Source organism: Rhinopithecus roxellana, chromosome 11, assembly GCF_007565055.1.
Source record: "Rhinopithecus roxellana isolate Shanxi Qingling chromosome 11, ASM756505v1, whole genome shotgun sequence".
Classification (NCBI taxonomy): domain Eukaryota; kingdom Metazoa; phylum Chordata; class Mammalia; order Primates; family Cercopithecidae; genus Rhinopithecus; species Rhinopithecus roxellana.
The window spans coordinates 29,888,739-29,903,685 of NC_044559.1; the positions used below are offsets into that span (position 1 = coordinate 29,888,739).

The 14,947-nt window shown below is 38.9% G+C and overlaps 1 protein-coding gene across 10 annotated transcripts in view; it reads right to left on the bottom strand.

Annotated features, from left to right (window-relative positions):
• The window catches only part of ATE1 (arginyltransferase 1), a 183,558-nt gene that overhangs the window by 113,565 nt on the left and 55,046 nt on the right, over positions 1-14,947 (bottom strand). For 9 of the 10 annotated variants that reach the window (XM_030940843.1, XM_030940839.1, XM_030940844.1 and 6 more), the window contains one exon: positions 9,632-9,664. The exons of the other annotated variant lie outside the window; for it this stretch is intronic. In XM_030940843.1, coding sequence (XP_030796703.1) covers positions 9,632-9,664 — 33 coding nt within the window. The remainder of the gene's footprint in view (positions 1-9,631; positions 9,665-14,947) is intronic. 10 annotated transcript variants of the gene reach the window in all.

The following is a 14,947-nucleotide window of genomic DNA, read 5'->3' on the forward strand; positions in this document are numbered from 1 at the left end:
AAATAGATAAATATCAGGATGTTATTTATTTTCTTTACTTTGACATTTCCTTTTATTTTAAATCCTAATTCTCCAACAAAAAGACTTGTAGTGAGGCACTGTCAAAAAGGCTAAGTAACAGAATCCCAAACTTCTTTTTTTTTTTTTTTTTTTTTTTGAGACGGAGTTTCGCTCTGTCGCCCAGGCTGGAGTGCAGTGGCCGGATCTCAGCTCACTGCAAGCTCCGCCTCCCGGGTTTACGCCATTCTCCTGCCTCAGCCTCCCGAGTAGCTGGGACTACAGGCGCCCGCCACCTCGCCCGGCTAGTTTTCTGTATTTTTTAGTAGAGACGGGGTTTCACCGTGTTAGCCAGGATGGTCTCGATCTCCTGACCCCGTGATCCGCCCGTCTCGGCCTCCCAAAGTGCTGGGATTACAGGCTTGAGCCACCGCACCCGGCCCAAACTTCTCAATTCTACAGGTCAATGTTTATTAAGCACTCTAGTAAGCACCTGAGAATCCAGAGTAACTATCCTTACGTGAGCCCTTACTTAACGTCAGTTCAATTTGAGACTCCTGCTTTTACAATATTTCTTATAAGGGAAAAACACATCCCAGAGTGACAACCCCGACTGGGAATTCAATGACTGCCAACATCAAACAAGACTGACGTCCCCATGGAAACTAATCCACCCCAGGATTTACTATTCAAACATTTTCTGAAGCATTCATGCACATCTAATGGGCAATGAAAACTGTCAAGGCAAATGACCCTAATTTTCAACACAACTGAAAGGTGCTTGCAGCAACACCACTACTTGCTAAAGGAAGACTGACCCAGCCAAAAGATGTCTTGAATGCCTTGGATTTTAAGATGTCTATACTAATCCAAGCCCCAAGCAGGAAAATCTTCAGCCAGGCAACTCCTGGCATTTTTTTATTTAATGTTTAGTTTTCTATTCTAAGTGTACTTTCTTTTATTCTCAGAATCAACTTTGGTACATTTATCATATGGGACTGGTTTCTAGGAAAAGACTTCCAGTTGATATCATGAGATATATGGCTGCAACTTACATTGACTCAATTATCAGGTCACATCCAAAAACTAACTGAAGTACCGTAAGCCCTCATGACTAGAGTAACAACAACAATGTACTCCTATTTTCTGTTTTTGCCCAATGGATCAAGTCACAGCCTAGCTTTCCACTTCTGATTCAATTCAGTACCAAGAACAGAGTGCCAATTATTCTCAGAAGACGTCTAGTCCCCCAAGTAGTTACCTCTTTGTTCCCTGGGCCTGGCTCTTTAAACACAGCTGAGCCTCCCAGGCCTTAGACCAGAAAGCAGGCAAAAGCTTCCCCCAATTCACCAGCTCAGCCCTCTTCCTAGCCTTATCTCCACTACTCTTGAATTTGGGCCAGCTCTCTGGATATTTTATTTTCGGTGTTCTCCTCATTCAGTAAAATTAACTCCCTTCCTCAGCTTAACAACTCAACCTTTCGCCCACCTCGTCCCTTTATTGCTGCCTCTGCAAGCTATGTACAGAACCCAGTTTTGAGTAACAGCCATTCCTTCTGAATTCTAGCCATTGGAGAGACCTTGATATCTACAGCTACTCCAAGCAATGATACTTCATACACTGACAGACTCAAGAGATGGTTAGGTTCCCACGGTTCTTTCTTTTCCTTCTTTGGGGTACAGTGGAGTGATCAAGGCTTGAACTCCTGGGCTCAGGTGATCCTCCCTCAGCCTCCAGAATTGTTGGGACTACAGGCACACACTACCACAACTGACTAATTTTTTTTCTTTTTTTTTTTTTTTTTCTTTTTGTAGAGACGTGGTTTTGCCATGTTGCCCAGGCTGGTCTCAAACTCCTGGGCTCAAGTGATCTACCTGTCTCAGCCTCCCGAAGTGCTGAGATTACAAGCATGAGCTAACACGCCAGGCCTCTTTTCTTCCTAACAGCCAAACAAATACTACTGAGGTAGGAAACCTGTAGGACTTATTTGCCAGTCCCGACAGAACGAAATGAAAAAACCAGCAGGAACCAGCAGATGGCATCAAAAGTGTCCTCTAGTTGCCCTTGCTGTTCATTGGCATAAGACACTCCCACCAGTGCCATGACAGTTTACAAAGACCATGGCGACACCCGGAAGTTACTGCCCCCTTTCCAGAGATTTCTGAATAATGCACTCCTTAATTTGCATGCAATTAAAGGGGGGTATACATATGGCTAGCCAACACCCCATGCACTGCTACTCTTGAGCGTACTGTGTTGTAGTGTTTTCATGCCTCCTATTTTACTTCTAATTTCCTATCTAAATGTTCTATCAATTACTGAGAAAGTTGTCCTGAAGTCTCCAACTACTACACTTCTCCCTTCAGTTCTGTTAGTTTCTATTTCTTGTTATCTTGAGGCTCTGTTAAGTGGATCACATTTCAAATTACTGCATATTCATTTGATGAACTGACCTTTTTATTGCCATGAAATGTCTCTCTTTCTTCCATCTTTGCCCTGAAATCTACTTTGTTTTGTTGTTGTTGTTGTTGTTTTGACACAGAGTCTCTTTCTGTGACACAGAGTCCAGCCTAGGCTGGAGCGTACTGGCACGATCTTGGCTCACTGCAACCTTCGCCTCCCGGGTTCAAGCGATTCTCCTGCCTTAGCCTCCCGAGTAGCTGGGATTACAGGCACTCACCACCACACCCGGCTAATTTTTGTATTTTTAGTCGAGACAGGGTTTCACCATATTGGCCAGGCTGGTCTTGAACTCCTGACCTTGTGATCCGCCTGCCTCAACCTCCCAAAGTGCTGGGATTGCAGGCGTGAGCCACCACGCCTGGCCGCCCTGAAGTCTACTTTGATAAGAATACAGTCACTCTGACTTAAAATTCTTAATTTTTAAATTTTTTTCATTTTTATTTTTAGAGATGTGGTATTACTCTGTTGCCCCGGCTGAACTGCAGTGGTACAATCATAGCTCACTGCAGCCTCAAACTTCAAGGCTGAAATGATCTTCTTGCCTCCGTCTCTCTCACAGCCTCAGTCTCTCTCACAGCGGGGACTATAGGCACACGCCACTATGCCCAGCTAATATTTTTGTTTTTCTTTTAGAGATGGGGGTTCTCATTATGTCACCCTGGCTGGTTTCAAACTTCTGGGTTCAAGTGATCCTCCTGCCTCAGCCTCCTGAGTTGCTAGGATCAGGCATGAGCCAGCTTTCCTAGGATACGTATTTGTATAGTAGTGTTTTACTCTAGTCTTTTACTTTTAACCCATCCATGCCTTCGTGTTTAAGATGGATGTTGATTTTTTCCTTTTATCTAGTCTGACAATCTCTGATTTGTAACTGGAATGTTTCAATCTGCCCTAATAGTATAGTCACTGGCCACATGTGGTCACTTAGCCTTAAGTTAACTCAAATTTGAAAAATTTAAAATTCAGTTCCCAAAAAGCTCATTAGTTAATGTATGACAGCAGTCCCTAACCTTTTTGGCACCAGGGACTGGTTTCGTGGAAGACAATTTTTCTATGGACAAGGGTCAGAGGGGAGAAGGGGAAGGTGTAGGGATGAAACTGTTCCAAGTCAGATCATCAGGCATTAGATTCTCATAAGCAGCACGCAATCTAGCTCCCTCACATGGGCAGTTCACAATGGGGTTCACGCTCCTATGAGAATCTAATACCGCCCCAGATCTGACAGGAAGTGGAGCTTAGGCAGCAATGCTCACTCACTCGCTGCTCACCTGCTGAGTGTCGCAGTTCCTAACAGGCCACAGACCAGTACCAGTCTCAGTCTGGGAACTGGGGACCCCTGATATATGACCACTGGCTAGTGTTGAACGTGCAGAAGTTCAGAAACAGAAATTACCATGAAGCAGAGTTTTCACTTAGACCATTTGTATTTAGTACCATCATAATCAGTAGGGTTGAATTTAATTGGGCCATCTTGCTATTTGTTCTATCTGTCCCACATGTTTTTTGTTCCCTTTTTCTCATCTTTTGTTAGACTGAAAACATTGTATCATTAAATTGGCTTATTAACAATACCTCTTTGTACTTTTTTTTTTTTTTAAAGGCTTTTCTAGGGATATAGTTTTCAACAGGGAGCTATTTTGTCCCCCTAGGGACACTTAGCGAAGTCTGGAGACATTTTGTTGCAACTCAGGGGGGTGGGTCCTACCGGCATCTAGTGAGCAGAAGCCAGAGATGCTAAGCTTCCCATAATGTGCAGGACAGCTCCTCACAGCAAAGAATTATCCAGCCCAAGATGCTGATAGTACCAAGGTTGAGAAACCCTGCTCTGGGGCTTACTAAATACTCCCTAACTAATCACTGTCTTCTTTCAAATACTATCATATCACTTCATGTAATGTTAGAATCTTAACCACATTCTACTTCCTTCCTATCTTGTGATTACTGTCACATACTAGTAGCTGTGATATTGAGCACCTACCTAGTCTACCTCTCTGGGTTCAGTTTTCTTCATAAGAAAATTGGGAATATCTACCTCATTGACATTCTGTAAGAATTAAAATAAGGAGAATGGAAAGCACAGTACCTACACTAGAGGTGCTAACTTATCAGTAAGCTATTATCCTATTAATACAGAAAATTTTGAAATGAAGGAACAGAAGGACACACCTGAAGAGAAACCTAGGTGACCTACATTCACACCTGGTTTAACTTTTGTTATAAATGCCTCTCCTATATCTCTCTACCTACGAAAGTGACAATGAGACTGCGCCCTACTGGACTGGCTGGCAAAGTTTGACTCAGAAGAGAAATTCAAGAATCTTTCGGGCTCTGATATATAATCCCTTTTATTTACCTACATTTAATTGAAGACATCTGTAAGTAGTGCCACACAAAATGTAATTCAGACTTAGAAATGTCAATAAAAATGTCTGTTAAGGCCAGGGTCCGGTGTAAGCCTAGCAGGGGAGTACATATCAGCAGCTACAGAGCCACCCGAAATTAGGGATCTAATGGAAATATGTTGCCTGACTTGACGAGGTGATAAAAGCTCTTTTCCCATAAAGCTTAATGAGCTCTATTAGTCTTCAGCTTACAGGAATGTAAAAGGGTCAGCCCCACAGAGGGAAGTAACTGACTCTCCACATATGGTCCATTCAAATGACAACATATCAAATTACTGATGTAATTACTATAACCTGACAATTTCATTAGATTCATGTGGCAGTTAACTGTTTAGGACTTACAACAAAGGGACATGGTTCACTCATAGTCGTCGTCATGGAGAAAGTGAAGTTTAAAGTCAGCTTTGTTTTCAACTGCAACTCTCATGTATTTTACTATCTCTGCCAGAATAATTTGACTTCTATTCAAAATTAAAGAAGGTGCTGGGTATAGACCATATTTGTAATTTTCCTTCTCCAGCTAAGTCATAAGCTTAATGGCAAAATTAAACATTCAGAGACTCCCAACACTCTCCTGCCTTGCCTTTGCTTTGGCTCTCAGGCGCTATGTGGTGGCAAAGGAACAGCAGCCCCCGGCTTAGTGCTGCTGCTGAAGACTTAAGGGCAGCTGCCACTAACTTAAGCCCTCAAGTGGCCCCTGTGGAACTGCAAACTAGAAGAATACCAACAGAAAGCCCGCAAAATATTTCCCATCAAGAAAGGAGACTTACATTGGTCATCTTAATTTTGATGTTTCTTCCTCTCCAATGTTATAAACCCAGTAATAAAAAAGATAATTAACCAAGGTAAATACCACTCCAGATCATTAAGTGATGAAAGCGGACAGAAACTATCATTAAACTCTGGATACTTTCCCTTCTACTTTTCACCAAAGATTGAAGCTTCCACACATATATTCCCAATACTTAACAAGAGTAGCAATATGTAATTTAAAAGTATATATTTGTGGCCGGGCACAGTGGCTCACACCTGTAATCCTAGTACTTTGGGAGGATGAGGCGGGTGGATCACTTGAGGTCAGGAGTTCAAGACCAGCCTGGCCAATATGGTGAAACCCATCTCTACTAAAAATACAAAAACTAGCCGGGCATGGTGGCAGGCGCCTGTAATCCCAGCTACTTGGGGGGCTCAGGCAGGAGAATTGCTTCAAATGGAAGGCAGAGGCTGCAATGTGCTGAGATCGTGCCATTGCACTCTGGCCTGGGTGACAGAGCGAGACTCTGTATCAAAATATATATATATATATATGTATACTTTATATACTCTAGTTGCAGCTAGTGTACTCTAGGTACACTCCAGGACCTATCTATAACTGACAGCATCCAAAGATTACAAAGGACAAAGCTCTCAATCTGAAGTAGCTACAATCTAACTGGAAGACAGACTATTAACCGTATTAAAATGTAAATATTGGAACTTGTCTACTTTCAGCTGAGTCCTGCCAAATTATAGATGAAAGACTGCTACTCTCAGTCTCAGTCCCACAAAATTCATTCATTCATTTGTTCATTCACTCATTCAACAAATACTTATTGACTCAGTGCCTACTGTGTTCTACTTATACTAAGAATGGAAACAAGAAAACAAGAAAAACAGGGTCCTCTCTCAATGAGCTTACATTTGAGAGACGTCAACTGTTAAGATTTACTGAGAAGCATCTTTGCCATTGGTGAGTAACAGCCTTAAATTGCTACTTGCCCCAGTAAAGTGGACATCAAGCTCAAGCCTCCTTATTGGTCCCTGTATAGGAAAGCCAACCCAGCCTAACTGCCTTCTGCTAAATACCCTTATTCCTGTTCATTCCTCTAAGCTTTTGCTAAAATGAGAGCACAGCATTACACATTATCAACATTATCTCATCTAAGTTCCTGCCAGCCCCTTTTTTCCAAGGTTGCTGTTTCCACATCAAATCAAAGAGACTCCCCTGATGTATATCTGTCAAACACTGATTACAAGAAGCATTACCAAAAAGCTACCAATGCACCTCTACCTACTGTGGGCCCTTTACTGGAAGAGTAAAGGATAAAACAACACTTTGTAGTTGTTAACATTTTGTGCATCTCCTTTCTACTTTTCTGTGCACTTAAATTGTTTTCAAACTGAGATCTGCATGTATAATTTTGCATCATGCTTTTACCTCTCAATATATCAAATGTATTTTATATGTGTTATTCATCAATATATACTCATGAACACATATTCATAATCTCCATTTTAATGGTTGTAGGGTGGTCTATCATATGGCTGTGTCATAATTTATTTGACTTGTTCCTGTTGTACATTTAGATTGTTTACAGTTTTTTACCGTTACAAATAATGCTGTCATAAATATTTTTATGCAAGTTTTGTCCCCATCTTTGATGAACTCTCTGACAGTGATTCTCGGAATGCAATTACTCCACCACAGGTATGAATGTATATAAAGCTTTTAGTGTATGTGACCAAGCTGCTTCCTAGAAAGGATGAAGTTTATAAACATTCCATCTCATTATATCTTGTCAAGCATTCACTTAAAAAATAAGATATCTTGGGCCGGGCGCGGTGGCTCAAGCCTGTAATCCCAGCACTTTGGGAGGCCGAGACGGGCGGATCACGAGGTCAGGAGATCGAGACCATCCTGGCTAACATGGTGAAACCCCGTCTCTACTAAAAATACAAAAAAACTAGCCGGGCGAGGTGGCGGGCGCCTGTAGTCCCAGCTACTCAGGAGGCTGAGGCAGGAGAATGGCGTGAACCCGGGAGGCGGAGCTTGCAGTGAGCCGAGATTGAGCCACTGCACTCCAGTCTGGGCGACAGAGCGAGACTCTGCCTCAAAAAAAAAAAAAAAAAAAAAATAAGATATCTTGATAGGTTAAAAAAAAATTGTAGATCACTGTCATTTTAAACTGCATTTCTTTTACTATTAATAGGATTAAACATTTAAAACACATTTATTACCATTTGTATTTTATCTTATCAATTACCTGATAAAAATCCAACCAAATTTTATGAAAAAGAAATTCATATTGCTTACATTAAGTATAACCTTTTCATCATACTTTACCCAAGTTACCTTTTAGCTACATTTGTTTTCATGTACAAAATTATGAGTCTTTACATAATCAAATTAATTTTTTCACTCTTTGTTTTTTGATACTTTCCATTGCTTTTGAAGTGAGAAAGTGCTTCCATAACTATAGAGCAGGCTATAAAACTTACATTGTCTTCAACTTTTTTATGGTTTGGTTTTCGCTTTACACCTAACTCTTAATTAAAATTCTATCTGCCAGACACCGTGCTCAGTGTTTGCCACAGATCATCTCATTTAATTTTAATATCCCTGTAAGTATTATTATCTCCATTTTTAGATGAGGAAAAAGGGCTCAGGAGTCAATGACTTGCCCATGGGCTACTCAGGCCTCTCTCATTTCAAAGCCTAGGCTCTTTCCACTATACCATTCTGCTTCCCCGTTGATCCTGGATACTTAGACAATGTGACCAAGCCTGGATGGGACTACCCCCACCGGTCTGGTCCATTTCTCCTGGTAACCACTCAAGCTGGCTACCACACGTTTTCAATGTGCCACTGTGGGCCACACCACATTATCAGCATAATAGTCTCAATAATCAAATAAACAAAACGTTATAAAAGCAGAAATGGTCTCAGAAAGGACACGGTATTGAGGCTCAACCCTAAAGAGGAATATGATTTGAACAAGTTGGGAATGGGAAAAGCATAAAATGAAATAAACAATAGGCACAAAGGGAAGGACAAGTGCAAGGCAAGAAACAGAGTCTCATCGCGTGGAGCTGAAGCCTAAGAGGAGAACACAAAATAGTGCCATGATGTAACTAGCATAGTTTATAACCGCTCCCATTTCCATCACCTCATCTGAGAGGTAGGAATTATTATTTGCATTTAAAAGATAAGAAAAATGAGGCTCAGGGCAGTTATGATTTACCCAATGTCATATGGTTAGGAAGTGAAGGCAAGCTCTTACCTGGCTTTGGTTCTAAGTCCCACTACCTCTTCACATAACTCTGCTTCCACCCTTTCTCTACTTTCTTTTCCAAGTCTCGATGATCATCTACAAGTTTTTCTGCAATTGCAGCTCATAATGATATCTAGTTCTCCAAATATCTAATAGTTTTTTCTTTATCTCACAATTTTATCACTGGATTCTCAGTTTTACATTGAAAACCATGATGAGGATTAAATGAAAAGGTGAATGAAGAACCCAGAATATTGCCTTGTTATAATAGCAGCTCAATAATTTTGCTCTTCTCTTGTCAATTCATGGATTTTAAAGTGCTCTCTCTAACTGAAACTTCCTTGAAGACAGCCTTTGCCTCTGATTGTTCCAGCTTTCTTTTAATACCATGGCAATCTATAGAACATAAGGCTGCTGTTAAATAAACAGGAGTAATGACGATACAACAAGGCTCTTTAAAATAAAGGACTGATTTCTCTCTACTTATTGAGAAAGAAAATATACTTAAAAAGAGGCAATAACCTGTCATGAAGGTGAACTGCTACTGATATAACTTCTAGAAACTTTTATCCAAAAAAAAAAAAAAAAGCCTGCAGTAACTCACTCCATTACTGTTATTGAAGAATATATGTGTCACACCAAAATGAGCACTCCTAAATTGTCAAATAAATGCCTAATGAAAGATGTCAATATGGTGTTCAATTACCAATTCTAATATTAAGGTCAGTGAGTAACTCTTACCTCCAAGGGTGAACTGCAAAGGAATCTTGTGAACTGCAGAGTCAAATTTGAACAGAATCCATTTCATCCAGTAAATAGACAGCAAAAACAAACACAGAGAAAAAGAAAAAATTACTATACAATTTTCCAGTAAATCCACTTAAAGTGAACCCAAAGATTATAGAAAATTCATGTGTCCATAAAATTCATCCAGAGAATAGAAAGGTTCAACCTAGTCCATAGGAGGCACCTGACTACTTGAATTCCTTTCAATAAACTTTCTTAAAACTCTGTATAAAAGCACATAAAGCACAACAAATCAGTCCTAAAATAGTTTGTTTAAATTTTATCTCACAACTCCTACATAATAAAAACACCTTTTAAGGAAAAAAATCAGCAATCTTCCTGACCCTAAATTTGACAGGCAAAGTTCAATAAATGCCAAGAGAAGAAGATATAAACCAATGAGGAGACCAAGAAAAGGGGAGAGGAAAGACCAAGAGAGAGGTCAGGTGAGTGAGAATGAGAAGGTGAGGTTTTAGCTCCACAATCTGGCATTTCATCTGTGGTCTTTACCCTGCTCTGATCTTTCTCTTTTCTCAGTCCCATATCCCCTTCCTTCCTTCCTTCCTTCCTCCTCTCTCCCTTTCTCCCTTCTCTCTCACCTTTCTCTTTCTTTTTATGACACACATAGAGGAATATAGAATATCACCTGAAACTAAATGCTATATGATCAGCATTTAAACAAACAGATTATAGAGGGGGACAGAAACAAATGACAAAGCAAATTGTAGGATACCTCTGAAATGAGGACTGTCACATAACTTCATGCATACACATGATGGTAATTCATAATGTTTTCAGAGATGTTATTTACAGATTCAACATTTCAAATCCTTTGAGATTTACTGTAATAACACCCAAATAATACACACTCTTGATCTTTCTAAATGCAAATTAACTACAATAAAACACAATGACAGGCCTGTTTCCAAGCACTCATGAACTTCCTCTCCACAACAAAGCTAGTACTCACAGGGAATACAAATAACTTGTATTCTCTTTTAGAGTTACACATTGAAATATTTATCAATGAAATTATAAGATATCTGGGATTCCCTTCATGATCATTGGAGAAGTAGGGAGAAAAGTAAAATGTAGTAGTATAAAATAAAAAGACTAGCTGGGTGGGGTGGCCCATGCCTGTAATCCCAGCACTTTGGGAGGCCAAGGCGGGTGGATCACCTGAGGGAGGTCAGGAGCTCGACACGAGCCTGGCCAACATGGTGAAACCCTGTCTCTGCTAAAAATACAAAAATTAGCTGTGTGTGGTAGCGGGCGCCTATAATTCCAGCTACTTGGGAGGCTGAGGCGGGAGAATTGCTAGAACCTGGTAGGTGGAGGTTGCAGTGAGCCAAGATCGCGCCACTGCACTCCAGCCTGGGCAAAAAGGGCGAGACTCCATCCCAAAAATAAAAAACAAAACAACTAGACATGATATTAAATAAGTGAGGACAAGAGATTAGGGTTCATCACCTGATTCTACCTACTTTGTAAATGTTTAAGGTTTTCTATAACAAAGTTTTAAAAAGAAATCACACACTCCCACCAAAAACACTAAATATATTCTTAGAACATCACTAATGTATACCAAAGCCATTCAATTAAATAGTATCATTTAGGCCCTAGTTGACAGTATATCAAAATGTAAACGCTTCAGTAGGAAGCAAAAAAAAAAAAAAAAAGGAGAGAAAAGAAAAAAAACCAAAAGGCAAACAGTAAGTTTTTCTTAATTTATATATCAATATGCAGTTTGATTACATTAACTCTTAAGGTAACTTTCTGAAAGTGCAAAGTATACCAAAATTTTAAGATTTCTTAATGCTGACATGAAGCAACTAATTTTATTGAAATTTAAAATGTAAGCTTTGTGGTCTTGGATTCTTTCATTGTAGCCCAACCTGAGACAATCTCTACCCTTCCTCCCAAGAATAAAAAGTGCCAGTTCAAAGCCTAGCCAGTTTTAACAGTGGAGAAAAATGAGGCATGGTAAATTTTGATTTTAAAATCAGAAATTTGATACTGAAGGGTTCTACGCTTTTCCCCAAAAGTGAATGTTAACGTTATACACATACTTTTGAATTTATAAGCAAGTCATGTTCAGTAGTAATTGATGCATTAATTAGGATGGAAGTTACTTTAAATAGCAATGAAGACAAGCATATAAATGCTGTCTACAAAAACTAATGTCTCCTTGAAGCTCCAACAATTTATACACATTTTTGGCATGTGTCCAACATTTGTGTCACAGCTTTTTCAAAACAGACCTAAAAAATTCTCACCCTGCTTGAAGCCGCCAAAATGTGAAATACATAAGTAAAAGTTTTCAAACCTAAAGCAGTAAAAACAGAATAACAAATCACAAGACACACATTGACACTCCTATTCCCATGACATGAAAAAGATTTCAAAAAATGCCATCTCTCTATTAGTGTATCAGTAAAACCCATTGTTTTTTCATGTTTCACTTCAGTTAATTACTTAGTAAATTCTTTCATAATGAAACTGTACATATTACATTCAGTAGAAATGGTAATACTTTGAAAAAACATTACTTAGTAAATTCTTTCATAATGAAACAGTACATATTATATTCAGTAGAAATGGTAATACTTTGAAAAAACAATTATAAAAAATGAGACTGCAAAATACTTTTTCTATATACACTGCAATTGAAAGTAGAAATAGATTCCTTAACAATCACTATCATGATGTCTGATCAGTATTAAAAAGGACTGTGGCTCAATTTTGCTATGAACCTAAAACTACTAAAAAAGTAAAGTCTATTAAAAAAAAAAAAGACTATGGCCGCACACAGATGGTAGGACACTTTAATATCACTTGTCTGATATGACTATATTAATAGGACTACTTAATAATAAATAATGGGTAAAGTTAGTAGTTAAGAAAAAGATCCTTTTCAAAATATTTAGGCGTAATATTGAAAAAATAAAAAATATAGTATGTTTTACAAAATATCTGATTCTGCAGATGGGCATGCAATTTTATCATTCTAATAACAATCAGAGGTTAACATAGCCATATTCTTTATCTCCCTATGTACCCACTTTTAAAGATTACTTTTAGGAAGTCTCTTGATTTAACATAGTTGAATAAAGGAATAACTTGCATATTTGGCTTTTTAAACTTAACAGCTAAGATTCCTGTTCGTAACAATATTAATAACACTATTAATTTGATTCACTTGATAAAATTTATAAAAATTCTAAATGCCAATTATTCTGTCAGGTCTTGAATTTTTTAAAAAAAATGTAAGAATTATGGTCTATATTTAGAATCCAGGCATAAAAGGCATCAGTATCATTTTTGAAATCCTTTAGGCCTCTAAAAAGAAAAAGGACACACACAGACAGTGCTCATGCTCCACAGCTTCTTACTGACCTTGCTTTTCTTGAAGTATTCTCACTTACCAAGCCTAGTACCATTGTTCTATTCATCATCCGTAGCTTGACTCATAACATAATCCTTTCTCATTCCCTCCGAAGAAGCACTAAATGCTTACCAACATTTTCTAAACCATTTTCCAAGTGCACAAAATTGTAGTTAGACCTCCTATTCGTTACAATCAGTAAGTTCTTTTTCTAAGTACAGGATTGGTGGGAATAAGGACCAAAGAAAATACGCTGCTAATTTTGTCAAAAGATCCTAGCAATTTGGATGTAATGACTTCCTTTTTGGTGAGTTTAAAAAAAAAAAAAAGGTCCCAGAAAAATAATTATTATTTTCTCTTTGTAATATAAACTATTCAACAGATAATTCAAGCCACTTTGTTCCTGAAATGCCTTATCTGTTTAATAAGTAACCATGGTTAAATTCCTATCTTTTAAAGAAAAAGGAAACACTCAACACTAAAAGGCAAATTTTACAAAGATAAATCACAGTTTTTTTCCTAACCCAAGGAACATCACTGAGGTGTGTCTCTATTTGCCAAAGTGAAATTCCAAATCTTATAACTAGTCATATCAATTATCCAAAATTTCTTCACACTAACAATATATACTTCCAGTTGTATTTCCTGGGCCTTTCACTTATTGTACTCTACTTCCACCTACTGTACTATAATTTATCAGGGGACACGGCTGATTATTTTAGGTTATAATCTAATAAAACCTTTATTTAAAAATTTTGCAATTATCAATCTAAATTACACCTCAATATAAAATACTAAGTTCTTCTATTAGGAATTTGGAAGCCTTAACTCAGTTACGACTCTAAATTATGTTAACGCAAATAACATTTTAGACTCCCTTCCCATCCCTGTTCAATTACTGGCACACATTTACACTATAAATAACTGGTAGTTCTAAGGCAGTGCAAAACTAGGTTTTATGTCAAGAATGTCTCTGATAAATCTACAACGCTAAGAAATTAATTTGACTGCACAAAAGAAAAAAGTTTTATTGTTTCACATTTCATTGCAGACAAATAAAACCTTCAAAGCAGCCAAAAGACACAGCTAGTGCCCATTTAAAAAGTCACCAAAAGAATGAGAATTGGCCGGGCGCGGTGGCTCAAGCCTGTAATCCCAGCACTTTGGGAGGCCGAGACGGGCGGATCACGAGGTCAGGAGATCGAGACCATCCTGGCTAACACGGTGAAACTCCATCTCTACTTAAAAAACTACAAAAAACTAGCCGGGCGAGGTGGCGGCGCCTGTAGTCCCAGCTACTCGGGAGGCTGAGGCAGGAGAATGGCGTAAACCCGGGAGGCGGAGCTTGCAGTGAGCTGAGATCCGGCCACAGCACTCCAGCCTGGGTGACAGAGCGAGACTCCGTCTCAAAAAAAAAAAAAAAAAAAAAATGAGAATTAAATCTGTATTTAACAAGGAGTAGAAACTAAGGTTTGAGAAGATTTTATTTAACCTATTAGTGGGGAGTAAAAAGGGCAGATTCAGGTAATTCCCTAAATTCGTTTTTTATAGCTATTCTCTGTCCCAGTTGTAAGCAATGTACCTGAAAGGGCTGTTTGTGCTACCTCTTCTGATTACACTTGGCACCTTAGACATTAAGCTTCAAAATATCTTAAAAGATGACAACAAGGCCAGACGCGGTGGCTCACGCCTGTAATCCCAGTACTTTGGGAGGCCAAGGCAGGCCGCATGAGGTCAGGAGATCAAGACCATCTTGGCTAACACAGTGAAACCCCATCTCTACTAAAAAATACAAAAAATTAGCCAGGCGTGGTGCCTGTAGTCCCAGCTACTCGGGAGGCTGAGGCAGGAGAATGGAGTGAACCCAGAAGGTGGAGCTTGCAGTG